Source organism: Caretta caretta, chromosome 1 (assembly GCF_965140235.1).
Source record: "Caretta caretta isolate rCarCar2 chromosome 1, rCarCar1.hap1, whole genome shotgun sequence".
Lineage (NCBI taxonomy): Eukaryota > Metazoa > Chordata > Testudines > Cheloniidae > Caretta > Caretta caretta.
The window spans coordinates 27,689,675-27,711,015 of NC_134206.1; the positions used below are offsets into that span (position 1 = coordinate 27,689,675).

The 21,341-nt window shown below is 41.4% G+C and overlaps 1 protein-coding gene across 1 annotated transcript in view; it reads right to left on the minus strand.

Annotated features, from left to right (window-relative positions):
- Window positions 1–21,341, minus strand: part of SLC36A4 (solute carrier family 36 member 4) — a 248,388-nt gene that overhangs the window by 203,769 nt on the left and 23,278 nt on the right. The window contains exons 2-6 of the mRNA XM_048842769.2: window positions 11,229–11,352; window positions 10,264–10,354; window positions 7,913–8,001; window positions 5,365–5,460; window positions 4,096–4,180 (exon numbers count right to left, since the gene is read on the minus strand). Of these exons, the coding sequence (XP_048698726.1) occupies window positions 4,096–4,180; window positions 5,365–5,460; window positions 7,913–8,001; window positions 10,264–10,354; window positions 11,229–11,352 (485 nt within the window). The remainder of the gene's footprint in view (window positions 1–4,095; window positions 4,181–5,364; window positions 5,461–7,912; window positions 8,002–10,263; window positions 10,355–11,228; window positions 11,353–21,341) is intronic.

The window sequence follows — 21,341 nt, forward strand, 5'->3', positions numbered from 1 at the left end:
AGTGGTTAAAATTTGGCAAAGTTATAAGCAACAAAAAATAGGGTCTTACAATGGGAAGTTTCAAGCAACCTTAATAGCTAGAACCAGAAGATATATAATGCATTTTATATGGAAGGAAACTGTATTGAATCCCTTACAGGATTGGAAAGAGAAAGCAAACATTTAGACCTACACACAATGCTTACCATAGTTAGTAAATGCTTATTTAGAAGGGATTTGGACTGATGATGACTCGCTGCATATGCCAGGCTCTTTATAAAATATTTATCAATCTTTTGTTTTGCAAGATAGCAAGACAGCAAACTCAACATAGGAAAATGCAAAGTTTTTTTGAGAAAGTACAAGGTTTTGGCCAAGATTTTGAAAATCAGAAGTCCTGAATACCCAACTGCTCCCATTAAGGCAAATTTTAAAAAATATTGGCCTTTCTTCATTGAAAATTGACCATTTATTCTCCACTATTTTGTATTATTTAACTCTTAATGATTTGTGGATGCAAGCTGTACAAGAAATACTACAGCAAATAAAGTTGCACAATTGAAAGAACTCAGCTGATGCAGCACATGAAAAGTTACGTTTACAAACATTTATCTGGCATCTACTACCCTAGTACCTGGGACTCCGAAGTGGTTAAGGATCAAAGGTTTGTGTGAATTATTTACTTTATACACAGATGTTCCTGACCCTCTATGTCCCCACCGGAGCTCTATTTATCATTTAAGGGGACACAGTTATGTGTTAACATTGAAATAATTGAAGAGTGATGCCACTCCAGCAAGATACCATAGGGTATGTCTACACTGAAATTAAACACCCCTGGCTGGCCCGTTTCAACTGGCTCAGGCTTGTGAGGCTCAGGCTGCAGGGCTGTGGGGTCCCAGAGCCCGGACACCAGCCCAAGCCCAAATGTCTACACCGCAATCAAAAATAGCCCAAGCCATTTGAGCCCGTATCAGCTGACACAGGCCAGCCACAGGTGTTTAACTGAAGTATAGACATACACGGAGAGACTGGTCAGCCTTTGTGACAGGCTCTGGTTCAAGCATTCCATTTTTTTTATGGAGACAATAGTAGCAACTGTTTACACCAGCCTCATCCTCAAATTTGGCACAATTACTCTTCATTGGACCACTGAAATTTCCATGTAACATTTAAAGAAAAATATTTACTAACTCTGTAGAGGAAATATTTTAAAAGGCTACTTAACTAATATTTCCCTTCCATTTTCCCTCTACACATTTCTTTGGATTCCTCTAGCTAAACAATTGCAGTTCCCACACAAGCATATTCAGCTAACATCTCCAACATAAGCCAATTCTGAAATTTTAAAACTAACACACAAGCTATTCTCCCGTTCGATATAACCAATTTGAGCTACACTAAGATTAGCCAATGGAACTGTCCGACTCTGTCAGCTACATCCATTTTCAACATCTTGCTTCCCAGACTCACCATCTCCACTCTTTCCAGAGACCGCATGGAGCTATGCTACATAGCAGGGGATAGGGGAAGGTTGATAATGGGGCTTTGAGGGAGGGCAAGAAAGGAGAGTGAGGTTTGTATGTGGGGGGAAGGGCTGACTGGGTTTGGGGAGCACAGCTGTATAGGAGATCCCCATGCCTTTGCACCAAGACTGATGTCAATGCAGAGACATGTGGCTCCGTAGTGCTTCAACCTCAGCTCTCCAGCACACTACACACCAGCACCAGGGAAGCCAAGCTTGGAAATATCAGCTGTTCAAGGGATCACCACGGTGTTGCTGTGCCAGTGCCCTGGGGGGGCAGAACAGCCAAGTCAGGAGTCCTCCAAACTAATGCTTTGTGTGGAGGAAGCAGTATCATGGGTGAGGTCATGAGGAGAGGAAATCAAGGTGGTAAATTGGGTGCAAGAGTTGGGTGAGAACTAATTATTCCGTGGCTTTTAATGCTTGTGTTAATGGTATGTGCAACTAAGCAACTTAAATGCTTTTTCACAAAGTTTGGCTTTGGAGAGAATCAATGCATTATATATTTAAAGCAGTACAAATTTAGGTCCTTTGGTGCCCTCTACAGGACAGAGTTCTGCAATATAGATCTTTGTGGCTGTGAAGGAGACAGCTTCTTATCTCCTTATCATACCATGGAAGAGAAGAACTTCAATTCAAATCAAATTAATTGAAAAGTGAAACCTCTGAATTTTTGATAAGTTTGATTCAATTACAGAGTACATTTCATATTTCCTTGTGGCTGTTTCTCTTGCCTAGGATGAATTTGTTACTGGATCTCTCCCCAGGGTTAAACTCCTGGGGGAAGGTAGCAAAGTATTTCTTGTGAAGGCCCCTCTGTCTGAAATCCTGTAATAAATGAGGACCCAATTTTAATGGCCTTTAGAAGTGATGCAAGACACATCTGATTAGTCTTGTTTTTGCTTATAGGGTCAGTAACTAGGAAGATGTCATTGGTAGGCAGCAATGGGTCTGCTTACCTATTTGATGGCAATTGTTTGGACTTGAACTTTATACTATGATGGATGCAATAAAAATTCACACTGAGAGAGTGGGGCCAGAGAAGGAAGAGACATACTACTGAAAATAATATGCACGCTGAGATTACGAGGCATTAGAATGGTAAAATACATTTTTATAATATGGTCTCACAACTACTGAATATCAGGAGCAGAGGCCCAAATCATAGTATATATAAACTGCATATGCAGATACTTTGCACTTTTATAGCAACTTACATCAGAGGATCTTAGAGCACTTCCCACAACACTTCTAAGAGAAAGGTAAGATACCTCGGGACCACTTCAGCCACCAGTGAAGTATAACCAGTAGCAGTTTCAAAGCATACAGCTGTATTGCAGAATTGTCTAAGATAGGACATTAAGAACATCATATCTGATTGAAATTGGAGCGGGATTGTAGGGTAATTACCTGAGCTGAAAATTGTCAAGAAGCCCATGTTTATTGCCTCCATTCATTTGGGGGAATGCGGGATCTTGTAGAAATGTAATGTAGTCAGGATCTAACTTTATGTCTCATCTAAGAGATAATGGTTCTTTGGGTAACAGTTCAGCACATTGCAAAAGTGTACAGTGCCATCTGCTGAATATCACCTGCAGCTCTCAGGTGTCTTATGGAGGTCTCCCATCCTAGTACTGAAATGGCCCAACCTTACTTACCTTTTAGAGTCTAGCAGGATTACAGCATTACTGCAGGGCTGGTTGTTACTGAAGCAGAACAGCCTCATATCTACATGTAAATCAACTACTCCCATTTCACTCAGTGATACCTTAAATTTGTGTGGAGGGAGGCTTCAGACACTTGCTGGAAGATATCATTAACCATAAACAATGTTGTCCATCTTCCCCAGTTCTTTACAGAATGCCTTTCCAATTGCCTAACAGCTTTTTCCATTCTCTAAGATGTGGCGCACACTGCTGCAGAGCTCAGAAAATAAACTGCTTTGCGTGTGGGCTCACACAAAGTACATAACTATAGTTAACTACAATCTTCAGGGCAGGGACTGTGTCTTTCTCTGCATTTGGAAACTTCCTAGCACTATTTTGGACATTACTGCAAACTAAATAATAAATAACAATTGCTACATATTGAGAGCAAGGTTGGGCCCAAGATCTGGATATGGAAAGAATATGTGTATACTGTACAAGAGATTACACACATTTTGGAGCACAAATCCTAAGAGTTTATGGTACACTACTCATTTTGTGCATGAAGAAACCATTATCTTATTGTAAAATTTGGCAGAACTCCTCTTATCTTTCTAACACTGTTTAGCTGTGTGTAAAATAATTACGTCCCATGGTTAAATTGTGAGATTAAGTGTTGAAATTTAAGAAAAACTGGAGGTCAGTGATGTTGCAGCTGCTTACACAAGCGCTGGATTTGGTTTAACCTACAAAGCAAGTGGATCACTTTCTACAAAAGTTAATTAGTGAGGTATCTTTGGGGGAAAGCAAGGTAGAGTTTACACTGTATGTATTCTCATTACATGCATTATATGAATGGTATATTTGACATGGATGCAGAAAGGAAATAAAGCTGGAAATAAAAAGCTGCAAACAAAATTATTCCCATACAATGCTTTTACTCACTTGTTTCACATTTTCTGCTAAGAACACAACATAAACGCTGCAAAATCCCAGCTGTGTAATCACAAGAAAAAAGTCAACGATACACCTAGGTGGGAGAAAACACACACACACACACACACATATTGAAGTTATGATATTAAAAGGTTTTCAAACAATTAACCCATTTCCAAATGACATACATCTAGTGCTCCTTTTTATAGTGAGGTGGAAACAACAGCTTCAAAACACCAGGTTAAACTCTGGGGCACTGAAAAGCAGGTTCTTCTGCAAACGAAACATTGCATTCCTATAAAATGAAAAGGAGTACTTGTGGCACCTTAGAGACTAACCAATTTATTTGAGCATGAGCTTTCATGAGCTACAGCTCACGAAAGCTCATGCTCAAATAAATTGGTTAGTCTCTAAGGTGCCACAAGTACTCCTTTTCTTTTTGCGAATACAGACTAACACGGCTGTTACTCTGATTCCTATAAAATAATCACCAAAAAATCTGAAAAAATTAATTCACGTTTTATACAATAACCAAAACACACTGCGCACTATGGCTGCATCCTTGAAAATAGTAGGGCAAAGACATTTTCCTTGTGGAAAGAAGAAATTCCTTATACATGCTTATTAAAACAAATATTTATATTTAACAGCTCTAAAGTTTTGGATTTCATTATTATCTCACAATACCATAACCATTATTTAGTCTGCTGCATTATGACTTTGTTTTATAGATGGCAAAGGAAAATGACTGAGTTTCTCAAAGGGAAAAAAAATTCAGAGACAGACAACAAGTTATTAACATTTTTGTTTCATTAACATGAAATATAATAAAGATTGAACATCAAATGCAAACTGCAGAGTAAAGACATGTCAAAGAATAGGTAGCTCCCTTTCAGGATGGATATATTACACCAGTCATTTAAGTATGCACTACAGAGTTGCTTAGAGTGAACCTTTATATGGAGGAATGTGTTTGTGGTAAAACAGAACTGAAATCCTAAATTGTTTTAATACATTAGAATGTGCAGAATGCAATTCTGGTTATACCAAATTTCTACTTATAAAGTGAAACTGAAGTAAATTTTCTCCCACAGAACTTTAAAACTAAGTGCTTGACTGTGGGAATTACAGTCTCACCCCTTCCACACAAGATGTATAAAGTTTTTGCTAATCCACAGAAAGCAATATCATGGTAGAAAGGTAAAATTCTAATATTTCACAGTTTATCCATTCCTTTTAATATTTCATTTATTAAATTAAATGCTGCAACAACCTTACCTTCCCCAGGAAGCTCTTTTTTGAAGGATGTTTAGGGGCCCTACTTCCATGGCGTAACTAACTGTGTCACTGTACCCTAATGAGGTCTTTTTCAATCTGAAATGAAAGAACAGAGAGAAGTTGATAGAAAATATCAAGGCCTAAAATATGATATTCTCTGCCATAGCTTGAAAATTTGTGGACTTTTAGCATCTACGCCATGATTCTGGTCCCAGTTAAGTCAATAGAGCAGGATCAGGTTTTTAAAGCACAGGTTTCTTATGGCATATCTACAAAAGTACTTACTGCACGGCACAGTGGGGTGTAAATCTACAGTGCTCCAGCATGCTGTGCACTGTCCACATAGACCCAGCTGATGCGAACTAAAAAGTTCTCAATAACTTTGAGAGTATGTTAGTACGTGGCATGCTGAAGCACCATAGATTTACACCTCCGCTTGTCATGCAGTAGGTGCTCATGCAAACATACCCTGAGGGAACTGGTCTCCAGAAGGCGTGAATGCAAACATGGTGACTGACTTTGGGATTCTGGTGAGAGGTACAGCTCCACCACACTTAAAAGTGAACTCTTTGCCTTATATCTATCTACAAAGCCTATTTATGAATGAGGTAAAAATTATTGATTCATAAATTCAAAAGGCCAGAAGGGACCACTGTGATCATCTATTCTGACCTCCTGCATAACACAGACCAGAAGATTTCCGTGAAATAATTTTTTTTGAACTAGAGCATATCTTTTAAAAAGCATCCAATCTTGAAGAATCTGAGAATCTACCACAACCCTTAGTAAATTGTTCCAATGATTAATTACACTCACAGTTAAAAAATTACAATTTATTTCCAGTTTGAATTTGTCTAGATTCAACTTCCAGCCGATGGATCTTGTTCTACTTTTGTCTGCTACGTCAAAGACCCCATTATCAAATATTTGTTCCCTATGAAGATACTTACATATTGTGATCAAGTTGCCCCTTAACTTTCTCTTGGTTAAGATAAATAGATTGAGCTTCCAGAGTCTATCACTATAAGGCATGTTTTCTAATACTTTAATCATTTTCTGAACTTTCTCCAATTTATTGACAGATGAAGTAAGGCAGGATACAGTCCCCAGAGAGAGGTTATATCCCATTAAACTGGCCAAAAGGACAAGAATAATTCTGTGTTTTTACACATCAAATACATTTTGATTGTTCCTTTTCACTGAGATAGAAAACCAGCAATTGTGTTCAACCACATAACAATCCTATGCTTGATGATGAGATAGATATTTGTTAAGAAAAATCAATATTAGTTGTGAGATTCTAAGGCGATCCATCTGTGAATATGAGAGAGAAATACACACTTCCCCCACCAGGAGTGTGACATTTGACTCCTCAACTGCATCATTTTAATATATTTTTTCCAGAATCTAAATGTAAAAATAACTAATTTTCCCTCAATCCAAGAAGACAGTGGTATTGTATTTTTATCAATGCGATTTAGTAGTAATTCATACTCCACTCTCCATAAAAGTGGGGTCATTTATAAAATGAATGCTTTTCAAAAGTTCTAGAATTATACTGCGGGTGGGAAATGTAGAAAATGCTTTGCACTTGCCATCCAGTTTTCTATTTTAAACCACTATTTACTCAATATGCCAAGCTGCTTGGCAATGTTTTTCTGGATCTGGCTAATCAGTGCAAATGCCACCAGTACAGTAGTTCCATCATTGAAAAAACCCTGTCTCTCTTGCTTTTCCTGTAAGCAGCAGATAAATTACAGAACTTAAACTTGGGACCCTAGAGTAGCACACCTGCGTGGGAACCAAAATCATTCCTTTGGATTACAAAGGTGCCTGTTCCCTTACAGACTAGAAAAATTGATCTAATATGAGCTCTCATAGCGTTAAACATTTCCCATCCATTGACTTTGCACAAGGAAACTGGAAGGAATACCTTTTTGCAAAAAGGTCATGGTCCTTGACAATGGCCCTTGATCATCCGGTCCTCTCAGCACTCTACTTTTTCTCCTCACACTGCCAAAAGGATGCAATATTCAAAAAATGTTGGGAAGGTGGTGGGAGAGGGTATGTTAGTTGGACTGAAATGCTTGTAATTTAAAATGCTCTGCCAGAGAAGCTGTTGCTTTTGGATTCTTCCCAAAATGCATCTGTCTCATCTTCTCTCAGCCACTCACTTTTACTATTAGATTGTTACTCTCTCATTTCTTTTTCTACCCCATTTTTAATCTCTTTCTCTGAGCCTCTCTTTTCTCCATTATCTCTCCTTGTTTTGCTCAGACTCCTTCACTCTTAAAATTAGGGCTAAACAACTAGAACTGCAGTGAGAGAGACAGGGGTTGTTTTCCATTTATGGGTATGGAATAAGGTGCAAATCCATTCAAGATGAACCAGCCTAGTTTAGAACACATGAACAGTAGGCTCTGACAGATACCTCTGAAGAGATTATTAGAGCACCAAGACATTTTGCAGACTGAAGACATGAAATGAAACAGAGTAAAAAATTGAGGGACTTCAGATGCCATAATGTAACAAATAGCTCCACATTTACCTCTGACACAGATGGTGGCTGCATCGTACCAAGATGTGCATACAATGAACAGATATAATTCCTATAAGCACAAGGCTGATTGGTCCAAGCTATATGGAGAAAGAAAGTAGGAAATGAGGTGTAAATACCTGAAATCCTCTAAGAAGAGTCATTTTCACAGAAATATAGAGGGGGGGAAAAACTCTTTAAATGACATTTCACATTTTATCAAATAAGAATCACCTCCATAAAAGTTTGAAACAAATATGGTAAATAGAAAAACAACTAAGTACTGCAAGTCCAAAGAAGTTTTGATTGCTAGCTTATTAAGGACTCATGTGGCTTTTACATCAAGGACTGAGCAAAAGATGGGATGGTGAACAAAGGGAAAGAAGTAAATGCGGGGAAAGATTTTATCCCAATAGCCACAATTTCACAAAAATATTTGCCATGAAAAATGTATCACACAAAAAAGATGTGATTTTGCACATTCAAACTTGTCCTCAATGCTGAGGGTCTTTTTCATTACAAGTCAGCATATTTGGTGCTGCTTAGTAGAGAAGACGATGTGGTCCCTGCCCAGAGGACCTAAAAACAATGATAAATATTACTGTCAAGGTTCCTCCCCCACTCTGAACTCTAGGGTACAGATGTGGGGACCTGCATGAAAAACCTCCTAAGCTTATCTTTACCAGCTTAGGTCAAAACTTCCCCAAGGTACAAAATATTCCACCCGTTGTCCTTGGACTGGCCGCTACCACCACCAAACTAATACTGGTTACTGGGGAAGAGCTGTTTGGACGCGTCCTTCCCCCCAAAATACTTCCCAAAACCTTGCACCCCACTTCCTGGACAAGGTTTGGTAAAAAGCCTCACCAATTTGCCTAGGTGACTACAGACCCAGACCCTTGGATCTTAAGAACAATGAACAATCCTCCCAACACTTGCACCCCCCCTTTCCTGGGAAATGTTGGATAAAAAGCCTCACCAATTTGCATAGGTGACCACAGACCCAAACCCTTGGATCTGAGAACAACGAAAAAGCATTCAGTTTTTTACAAGAAGACTTTTAATAAAAAATAGAAGTAAATAGAAATAAAGAAATCCCCCCTGTAAAATCAGGATGGTAGATATCTTACAGGGTAATTAGATTCCAAAACATAGAGAACCCCTCTAGGCAAAACCTTAAGTTACAAAAAAGATACACAGACAGAAATAGTTATTCTATTCAGCACAATGCTTTTCTCAGCCATTTAAATAAATCATAATCTAACACATACCTAGCTAGATTACTTACTAAAAGTTCTAAGACTCCATTCCTGGTCTATCCCCGGCCAAGACCCAGCATACAGACAGACACAGACCCTTTGTTTCTCTCCCTCCTCCCAGCTTTTGAAAGTATCTTGTCTCCTCATTGGTCATTTTGGTCAGGTGCCAGCGAGGTTACCTTTAGCTTCTTAACCCTTTACAGGTGAGAGGAGCTTTCCCCTGGCCAGGAGGGATTTCAAAGGGGTTTACCCTTCCCTTTATATTTATGACAATTACAAATAAGGGAAAATACTGGGACTGGTTGAAAATTTTTCATCAGAGCTATATTTTGGACAGAAAATTGGATTTTTGACTGAACAAAATTTTGCACAGAATATCTGCTTTTGACAGAAAATTTTTAAAAAAAATGTAAACCGAGCAGCCAGAAACTGAAAAATTTTCAGTTTTCAGCCAGAAATGGAACATTTTTATTTGGAAATGCTACCACGCTGCCTCAAGGGAGTTTTACTTTGGGTGCTTTATGCCCCCATTTTCCCCTATGGGCCAGGCTCCCCAACTGGACTATGTCTGCCATGATGCAAAGTGGCCATGAGGTTTCCATGAACCATCTCACCAGATCAGCAAGATGGTGCATCACAGGAGATGTAATCCAATTAAGGAGCCCAATCTATAGAAGAGAAGGAGGAAATGAGGCATCCAAACTACAACTCACATTAGGCACCATGGCAGCATTTCTGAACCAAAAATTTTCGGTTTTCAATTTTTCACAGAAAACTTCACAGAAAGTTCACAGAATTTTTTTCAGGGGACAAAAACAAAAAACACACACACACACTTTTCCAATCAGCTCTAGAAAATGCAGTGTATAGAGATTAATGTTACATAATGAGCCAATGGCCAGTTCAGGAATCCCAAATCCTAATCTCAAATTCTAACTAGACTCTGGAAAGGAAAACTAAGATGATGCCCTGTTCAAGTTGATATTGACATAATAGATCATATAATCAAGTTACCTAGATTTTAGTTTTATCACTCTGAACTGCAGAGATGTGCTAACGTTTTCTATGTATCTCTTCCAGATGTAAGGGGGAAAAAGCTCTTACCACAATGCCTGCATTTTTTATCGCAAGTGGAAGCCCTAGAAGCCCAGTTCCAATGTTTCCTTTAAGGAGATGAGTAAGTGTTTGCACAAACCTGAAAATACAAATAATACAGAGTCACAGTGGAGGCTTTGAAGAACATTCAGATAGCTTTTCACCAATCAGTTTATAGAATGTGAAGATAAAATTTATAAGCTTTAAATGTTTCAAGGTGATCAAGGCAGTCTTGTGAAAGATACACAGCAAAAATAGATCGGATGCTCAAAGCAAAAACAGTTTGGATACTCCTATCAGGGTCTGGATTTGAGTTCTGAGAGACTGAAGCCAGGTGTTCTCAGGGGAGTGGTCCCTGATCTGGAAATTCACTTCAATTGTTGGATTTCATCTTAATTGTGCAGTGAGACTCTCCTTTTGCCTGAGAGAGGGGCAACTAAGTGCAACAAGCTGATGCTGTGCTGATTTTTGCCTAAACTATTTTAAAAGTTATGCCTTTTAAATGGTTGTAGATGCAACCAGGAGTCTGACAAAGAGTAACTTAAATAATATATCAAAGAAAACTTTTTCAGACCCCCAAATTAATCTACATTCAGGTTCATTAAACTTTATTTCCAAGGTCTTCTAGATGCTTCCCATATAATTGAAATAGTATTAAAATAAATTTGATTTGTTTTGTAATAAGAGTTCCTTAGACCCTGAGCAACTCAAACACTTTATATAAGTGCAGTCATTCAAAAAATGTCTTATTTTATCATCAGTACACTGTCAAGTTCTGGAAATTGAGGGCCTACCCAAAATCGTCCTACACCAGAGCTTGGCTTACCAAAAAGCTGTCTGTGAGGATTCCCACAGCAGAATCATAAAGCCATGCTATAGTCATGGGGAAATCCCTTAAAAGCACAGAGATATTTCCAAAGATCAAGTCAAATGTAATAAATTTTAAAGAGAATGACATTTAAAACAGTACATACGTGATGCCCTCTTGATTATCAAGTTGGTAATGCTTCTCAACTGGCAACAATTCATTTTCATGCTCATCATCAGAGATGCTGTCCGAATTCTGTTCTCCAATTAAAGGCTTCATTACTTCCATGTCTGTACAATACAAGAAACCATTTTAGTACTATGACCAAATTTAGAAATATTCAGTATATGAAACAGTTCCTAATCTTTTTCTGTAACTGTTGTTCTTCAAGATGTGTTGCACATGTCCATTCTACTGTAAAACTGAAAATCACTTTAGTCAGGAACTTTGGATGAGGTCAAAGGAAAACCTTGTCTCTAAAGATGATTGTATAAGGAGATTCTGATACTAAGGTTTGCAGTTCCTCTACCCTCTTTCCTGAGGAAATAGCAATCAAGGCCACCTTCACAGAAAGGTGTAGCAGAGAACAGGTTGCGGGCAGCTCAAAGAGGAGATCCATCAACTTTGCTAGAACTAAATTTAAGTTCCACAGGGGAACCTGGGTGTGTACCTGTGGATATGATCTGTCCAAACCATTCAGAAAGCTGATGAGCGTAGAGTTTGAAAAAAGTGATCGGTTATCGATGAAAGGGTGGAAAGCTGAAATAGCCACCAAGTGGACTCTGGTGGAACTGAACAGCTAATCCTTATCGTTTCAGAAACAAAAGATAGTCCGATATACGGTGAATATGAGCTTGAGCTGGGGAAATGCCTTTCTGGGTGAACCAAATGGGAGATCATATCTGCGTCTCGTGGGAGTGACAAAGAAGGGCTAGTAAAGTCAAGAACCAATGTTGATGGGGCCATGCTGGGGCTACTAGTATAAGGTGAGCACGACCTTGCTTGACTTTAAACAAGACTTTGAACAGAAGCAGAACTGACAGGAAGGCATACAGCAGGCCTTTCGACTAGGGTAGGAAGAAATCATCTGTCAATGAAACCATGCTGTAACTCACTCGGAAACAAAAAACATGATGTTTTGTTTGTTCTTATTGCAAATAGGTCCATGTGGGGAATCCCCCACCAGTGGAAAATTGATCTGGATGAAGAGACCACTTGTGGTGACTTGTGAACGACCTGCTTAGGTGGTGTGCCCCACCACCATGTGCCTCCTGCCCCCTAGAGGTTCCCAGAGCCCACCCCATCAGCCTTGTTCCCCCACCCTGAGCAGTCCCCGGAGCCCACCCTCCCAGCCTCGTGTTCCCAGCCCTGAGTGGTCCCCAGAGTCCACCCACCCCATGGCCTCATGCCCCTTGCCCCGGAGCCCCCACCCCAGTCTCATGCCTCTTACCACCGAGCAGTCTCTGGAGCCCCACACAGACACCCTGGCCTCATGCCGACAGTTCCCAAGTGGTCCCCAGAACCCCCCACCTTGGCCTCATGTACTCCCCACCCCTGTCTTTCAAGGCCAGTCCCCGGAGCCCTCCCTCACCCCAACCAGCCTCTTTCCCTCCTCAGTCCCCTTCCAGTCATCCACTTCTGCCACATCTTGGAAGATGAAGTCACAGAGGATGAGTGAGGGAGATTGTGAGGAGAGAAAAAGAGAGCCACAGAGGAAAGCTGATGGGAAATAGTTAGGTGGACACTCAGCATTTCTATAGAATTTTGGGGGGGCGGGGAAATGTAAAGTGCTGTACAATCCATCCTCAACACTGTGGGTACTGTAAAGTATTATACTTGTTTTACAGATTGGAGATAACAGAGAGGTTAAATGACTTGCCCTACAGTACGTAGTATGTCAGTTAGTTCTCACTGAAATGAGAAACCCAAAAATTGTTATTTCGGACATATCAGATATGGTATTTCTGAAATGAAAGTTTGTTCCCCAGGAACACCAGCTGCTGTGTGAGCTTGTCATTCTTGTCAATTTCACACAGCAGCACCCAAGGCTCCAAGTATCTGCAGTTCCAAGCCCTGCAATGCAGGCTGCCCTGGGGACACCAGCACTTCTACTCCTATGCAAGCCTGGAGACTGGAAACCCTGGTGTTCCCCCCACATGAAGCAGCCCATTTCAGGTTCCATGACAGTAAGCCTGGAAGCCCTGAGAGCCCCAGTTAGAGCTCTTGTTCTCAGCGCTTTCCAGACTCCCAGCTGTGAAGACAGGAGCTGAGTCCCAATTAGAGAGTCAAGGCTCCAAGAGTTTCCAGGCTCCCTGCCTCAGAACTGGGAGCCTATAGGTCCCAAGAGCCCAGGATCGAGCTGGGTCTCCCAGGCTCCAAGCTCCATAGCAGGGAACCTAGAAACCATGGAAACCCTGCCACACTGTCTGCCCCAGAGCCACAGACCCTGGAATCAGTGGGTCTGCACATGTGCCCCAGAACCACAGGCCCTGGAAGCAGTGGGGTCTGGACCTCTGTCCCTGTGTCATTGACCCTAGAAGCTCTGGGGTCCATGGCTCTGGGGCAGTCCCCTGAACTTTGTTTCATCAGAAAGTTTCTGACCAGTTCTACTCTCAAACATTTTCCAAAAAGGAAAAAGATGTTTGTCTCTGGAGTTTTATCAGTTTACTAGAGAAGTTAGATTGCATTAGCATGAGCAGAGCTGGCCACCTCCAAGAAAGTCCACCCAAAAGACTCAACTACTGCAACATCTTCCTCTCCCCATGAAACCCACATTGCCTCACTCTAGTCTACACAAAATGCTACAATGAAAGTAATCTTCCCTGCTGGTTTTGATCACATAATTCCCCTCTCTGAATCCCTCCATTGTTGCATCAAATTCAAACTTCCTGTTATCACTTTCAAAGCTCTACGCATCCCTACTTATCTTAGATTTGCATCACTCCCTCATCTCCTCTGCTCTCACAATGTTTCCACAATTGACTACCATTTGCCAGCTTCTTACATAAAAATTTCTATGTGGTGCCCATGCATGGCATGCCTTTTCTGAGCTCCTCCACAAGACCCCTGCACTTTGTAGGGAGAAGTTTCACTTGAAGCCCCAGTTCTGCCATGCTACAGACAGAGAACTGATTGACATGTACAATAAGTACAGAAGAATTATATATTGTTTCCTATACTCGTAGCCTCTCTCTACTTGTCTTTCCACATGTCCTTGGATTGTGAGCTCCTTCAGGAAAGAACCACCATTCCTTCTTGTCTATTTGGAACATCCCTTGCACGTCAACCTACCATAAAACCATACACTCCTTACACATTCTAAACTTTTACTGAACTTCTGAGTATTCTTCTTTCCAATAAAAACAACGGGGAGTCCTCGTGGCACCTTAGAGACTAACAAATTCATTTGGGCATAAGCTTTCGTGGACTAGAACCCACTTCATGAGATGAATGGAGTGGAAAATACAGGAGGCAGGTATAAATACACAGCACATGAAAAGATGGGAGTTGCCTTACCAAGTGGGGCGTCAGTGTTAACGAGCCAATTCAATTAAGGTGGAAGTGGCCTATTCTCAACACTTAAAAGTGGCAATTCTTCAACAAAAATCTTCAAAAAGACTCCAAAGAGAAACTGCAGAACTGGAATTAATTTGCAAACTGGACGCCATCAAATTAGGTCTAAATAAAGACTGGGAGTGGATGGGTCATTACAAAAACTAATTTCCCTCTGCTGATACTTACACCTTCTTGTCAACTGTTTGAAATGGGCCACCTTGATTGCATTGGCCTCATTAGCTCTACAAAAGTGTTTTTTTTCCCCTTCCTTGGTATTCACCCCTTCTTGTCACCTGTTGAGAATAGCCCACTTCCACCTTAATTGTAGTGTTCTAGCTCAGTTTTTTAATATATGTGGGGAAGTGATGGGGGGAAACTCATGCATGCAATTAAAAACATAAGAATATGGTTAAATAGAAACGAATTCCGAAATTTTAGATAAAACCACCAGAGATTTGCACACATTTTGAGGGAAGCACAGATTTCCATTTTCCCTAGTTATCAATATTCCATCATCCAGAGCCAAGGAAATTACAGATGTTCTTTTGCCTCAGCAGCTATAAGACAGCAAAATCAGAATGATCGGTTATGTAGTATAATTTCTCTGGATTATAACATTTCTGCTCTGGGAAAGAAATGAAATGGCAGATATTTATAAACTGTTGAACAATAGCTATGCAAATTCTAGTTTACATTATGAACAAAACGTCTATGGTACAAAGAACCACATCCTCCAAGCATATGCTGCAGATGAACTATACTGCAGTCTTTTCTTCACTCATGTTCCTTACCAAAAAAAAAAAAAAAAAAAAGGAAAGAAAAAAAGATTTACTACACAGTGACTCCTGATCAAGATGCAGTGCATGAGCCATTGAAATCATGTGCCTAAGGCAGCTGCCTTTTTACTTCTTTGTGCTTACCATCTTCACAAGGAGTTCAGCCTTAGGAGGTGAGGGAGCTCAGCAGGAGAAAACAAGGAGGGACCCTCTCTCCTGCGGAGGTACTGAGCTTAAGCAAATATTAATTTGTATTGCAGTAGCACTCAAAGGCCCTGATCTGCAGTCAGGACCTCATTGGGCACTGTATATAAACATAATGAAGACAGTGTCTACTCCAAACAGCTTACAATTTAATTAGAGAGTATGAGACACAACAGTTGGATGCAGACAAAGACAGCACAAGGTTACAGTGAGACAATTATGAATGGTATCATAAGAAACAGCACACCAGCTGCTTAGCCATTGTCAAGTATTTTGCAGGCTTAATCGCAAAAAAAGTGAGTTTTAAGGAGAGATTTGGAGAACATAGTGGCTCAGAAGATTTTTCTTTAAGGGACCTTCTCCTGCATTAAAATGCAAGCACAGGAGAAACCATGAAGGTACTGGTGTGAGAAAAAAAAAAGATTGATAAGCAATAACTTCTTCCTCTGCTATTTTTCTGCCTGGACAGGTAAGTAGTGCAGTAGCTCAGCCAATGTTGAAGGAAAGACATTAGTCTCTTAGTGAAATAGAAAAGCTTTAGCTTATTTGTTGTTTTTGTCCCTCTTTAATCAGTCAAAGTACTCTGGCTTCTTGATAGCAGCATCCTCTTCCTATAAAGTCGATCAGCTACTCCTTGACTATGGTTATCCTTAGGCACTGTCCAGCCCTGCTGTGGCTAAATCAGGATTGTTGATGGAAGAGTCGATAGCATGAAAGTCAGCACAGGCAATTCTGCTGTTTAGAGAGATCTGCAGTGGAAACCTGGGCTTCACATTGGCCAGGAATTGCAAGAAAGCCCGAGATAAGCCTGTGACAGCCTCAGGAGCCGAAGTCCTAAACCTTTTCCACTAGGATATTTGCCACAGGTGTAGCTTGTATCGTTATGAATCTCTAACACCGGTACAATTTACAACAGCGCATTGTCTCCCAGTTTGAAAATGATGCAAATCATGCTGCACTGGTATAAACTTTGCCTACACTAAGTGTTTGCTCTTGATGCAGCTATACTAGAGTCTAACTGCTCTCAGGATTTGGAAAGGCTGCAGTCCATAATTTATTTTTCTTTTGTTAACTCAATGGAACCTCACTTGTTCACCCTGACTTGGGTTTCCAGTTACTGAATATTATGAATTATTACGACTAACAATCATTTAAACAAGCAAGAACAATTCATTCTAAAAGGAGTTTGTTTTAAAAATTGTACTTTAGTTTCATTTATAAAGTAGTGCCTTAATGGCAACAAAAATGAATAGGGGTATGGAACGAGAGATTAATAAGACTGGGACTTTTCAGCTTGGAAAAGTGATGCCTAAGGAGGATTAAGCGACAGAGAATGGATCACTTGATGATTACCTGATCTGTTCATTCTCTCTGTTCATTGGCCACTGTCAGAAGACAGGATACTGGGCTAGACGGACCTTTGGTCTGACCTGGTATAGCCACTCATGTTCTTAATGTACCAGTAAATGCTCTCTATGCCATACAAAATTAAGTTTTAGGATACTTCTACCCTGCAACGTAAGCCCAGGGTTAGTGGGACTCAAGTCAGCTGACCCATGTTAGGGAACCCTGGGCTTGAGCATCTACGTTGGTTTTTAACCCCACGTTAAGACTTTTCTAACCTATGCTCAAACCTGGGGCTCTGGCATCCACTCTAAAGCACGCAGACCTGAGCCAAAATAATCATATCCCAGAGTCCCTAGCACGCCCCCGAAATGAAACACTTGTAACCCTAGATAGCGGTGCATTATGAGAAAACTTCACTGCCCACCCAGCACATTACAGGAAGTTTGAACAGCCCACCAAACACAGCCTGCTGAGCAGTCATTTTGGTCTGTGCGCTCCAAGCAACCGGAGAAGGCATCTTTTAACGAAGTTCTCATGCTTGTGCTTTCACTGCTTTGTCAGCCAAGTGGCAGAGCATGCACAAGGCACTAGTGGACATTTCAGACACATTTTCTGTCCCACCAAACGTACCTGATGCAACTGCAGGAGGAGTACCCTGGCACCGCGGACTCACACTGGCAGATGCTGCTCAGTATAACTGGCAGAGCCGCTGATGTCCCCTACATAGACTGCAGCTTCTGGTGCAGGGCTGCAAGCACAGACCAGGGGATCACATCGGCATGCATACTCAAGATGACCAGCAATGGATCCAGAACTTTTGCAGTTGAAGAAAGCCACATTTCTGGAGCTTGTGAGCAGCATGCCCCCACCCTCCAGTGTAAATAGACACAACTGAGGTCACCCTTGCCGGTCCAGAAGCAGGTTGACATAACTGTCTGGAAGCTGGCTACTCCAGACTGCTATGGGTCCACTGGCACTGGTGGGGTTGGAAAGTTGACTGTGGGTTAAGTGGTGGCGGAGATATCTGAGCCTATCAGGCATGCAGTTTACCCCAAGGTGACAGACATTAAATATATTCCTGAGGTAGTGGCTGGCTTTGAGAGAATGTGGTTGCTTAACTGTGCCAGGACCAGTTCTGGGACTTGTGCGCTCACAGTTTGCCCTCCTCAAGGAGCACAAGTACATAAACTATGAAGGGTATTACTCCATTGTTACACGGGCACTAGTGGACCACAGAAGCAGATTTATGAAAGTCAACTTGAGCAGTACTGGAAAAAGTTCACAATACCTCAGCGTTTCGCCACTCAGGAGTCCACATTCATGGACAGACGAGAACACTATTCCCACCATCACTGACCTAAATGGTGCTACTGTCCCCACTGTTACTCTGGGGGACCCCGCATACCCACTTTTTGCCTTGACTTATGAAACCACACTCTGATTTCAGAGTCCCAGGCAAAAGATTTAAATTACACCCTCAGCAGATGTAAAAGAGTTATTGAATGTGCTTTCAGCAAATTAAAAGCATGTTGGAGGTCTCTAAAAACCCATGCCAGTATCAATGCTGTCCACATGACTGTGGCTTGCTGTGCTCTTCACAACCTTTGTGAAGCCAGAGGGGAGCCATTTCCCCCTGAATGGACCTATGACTGCAAAGGGACGCTGGATTGGTACCCTCAGCCAGAAAGTGCACCTACCACTGCTGGAGCTGGTTGCAGCCGGGCAGCAGAAGTCAGAGATGCTTCGTGTTCTCACTTATGGACTTCCAAGGCTCAGTGGAAGAGGGGGAATAGTACATGTATGAATGTGCTTCAGGAGGAAAAGTGTCTTGTTCATTTTGGTTTTTTGGAAGGGTAGGGGGCAGTGCTTGGTAGGGGTGTGGACTTGATGGCAATGCAAGTCTGAATGCCATGATGAATAAGGAATATGGGTGAGAGGGGGAAGCATGAATGTACAGACTGCCTTTACTGAAATGTGAAATGCTGTACTTAGCTAAATAGAGGAATATGGTTTGTTTACTAATGCTTAATTGCTCCTGAACATGGTTTTAGCTTTATCGTCTCATATCGTGATTGCATGATGTGATGCAGTGATAACAATAAACTTCCTTGAAAAACATAAGCGTTATTTGTGAACATGTCTTAAAATATTAAAAGACACACAGTATTGGGCAGGCCAGCTGCCATTACAAAACCACACACACACACACAAAAGAGGGCAGAAAATAGTTAATACCCGACACCATCCACCCCTCCCCTCAGTGCTACATCTCCCCCAAGTTCTCCTTTCCCATTGTGACAGGTTACCCCCTCACTCCGGGGTGCCACTGAGCCCGCCTGTTCCACCAGCCTGGGCTCCCTCACCCTGTCCTGCTGTGCCAGACCCTCAAGCCTCCTCTAGGACACACTCAGGTAACGCCACACCCAGCTGCAAAGGGACACAGACACTGAGATCAGCTCTGTGTAGGAAGACTCAGATTGGGGATTGCCCAGCACTCAAGTGCACACCCCTTCTGGGATGTAAACCCAAAATGGTATGGTCTTGCGCTGCACAGAAACCCATACAGCGTAAGCTCATGAAAATCACCCCCTCTTTCAATGTGGAGGAAGATATTCACAGCTTTTTGCTCCCCAGTTATGAATTGCACAAATTTTTGTTTTCTATGAACCAGTAGATTTATTAACAGCAAAGAACAGATTTTAAGTGATTATAAGGGATAGCAAACAGATCAAAGCAGATTACAAATGAACAAATAAAGCAAACACGCAAACTAAGCTTAATACACTACAGAAACTGGCTACAAGCAGTAATTTCTCACCCTAAATGTTGTTTTAAGCTGGTTGCAGAGATTCTTGAAGACAAACTTCTTTTGCTTGCAATTTAGAATTCCAGATATTCCTTTCACAGACCAGATACCTTCTACCCTGGGTCCAATTCTTCCCCAGTTCAGTTTTAGGTATTTTTAGCAGTCATCTTGGGCGGGGATTCAGTGAAGAACCAACCCTGATTAACTCACTCCCCAGCCTTAAATAGGATTTACATATGGCGGGAATCCTTTTTTCCCAGTTTAATCTCCAACCCCTACTCATGGAAAAATACTAGCAGTCCAAGATGGTGTCCAGCACCAGGTGACGTGATCACATGACCCTGCAGTATCAAAGCAGCATCCCAGGAAGCTTCTCACGAAGGTGGGAGATTAGCATAATTGAAGTCCTATTGTCCTCTCTAATGGCCCATTGAGTAACCAGCCAGACTCTAAATCTAGATTCTAAAAGATTGGCAACAGCATGATTTGTGGATAAGATCTGACTTGTATATTGACCTGGGTCTGGGGCTTGGTCCTTTGGCATCGAGGGAACCTTTTTTCCTTTACTGGGGTGTTGGTTTTCATAACCATTCATCCCTGTAACAAGTGTCGCTGGTGGTGATACTGGGAAACTGGAGTGTCTAAGGAAAATGCTTGTATGACTTATGGTTAGCCAGTGGGGTGAGACCGAAGTCCTCTCTGTTTGGCTGGTTTGGTGTGCCTTAGAAGTAAAGGAAACCCAGCCTTGGGCTGTAACTGCCCTGCTCTAAGCAATTTGTCCTGAATCGGTACACTCAGTTGTGTCCCACCAAAGGCATCGTTACAAGGATACATTGCCAGGTGATCATGCCGTGGTGTTGGGAGGATACTCTTGCAGCCATTATGGACAGCAGTTGCTGAAACAGTTTTCTCTGTCCTCCTCCCTTAGCCACAGTTCCTGGAACAGAAACTCCTTTGCAAGTGCCAGCTCCCGCACTGAAACCCTGTCCCGCATCTGGGTGGCAAGCCTCAGGCTTTCCTCCTGTCTGTCAACATGCCATTGCTGCAGGTCTTTTATCCCTCTTCTTCTGATACAGGACCTCCTGGTCCGCCCTGTCAAGAGCATCAACCATAACTTCATCGTGGAAGCACTTCCTTTTGGAACAAATCAGGGAAGGTGTGTTAGGCCAGAGATCAAGCTCCTGAAGAACAGCAGGCAGTATCAGTTGAGAGTTCTGAAACAGGACCAGAAACAGATGGTTATTGTCTAAATTCGCTGAGTGGAGGAGCACAGAATTAATTATTGTGGAATCCCAAGGACATAAAAGGTAACATTTCTAAAGTGAACTAACACTTTTTGAAGGGGATGATTCAGTCCTTATACTGTCTCTGGACACAGCCTGGTTAATTGCAGTTACAGAAGGAAAGAGACAATGGTAAATTTAAGTTATATCCTTTTTCTGTTTCATAAAAATTTCATAACTAACTGAAATTTAGTGCCCTTGCTGTAATAGTATTTTTCGGTCTGTGATGGAATACACCTTGTATTCACACCCCATATATTACTGTAATAATCATTGTACAAGGTATGCCTTGTAAGGTATCATTTGAA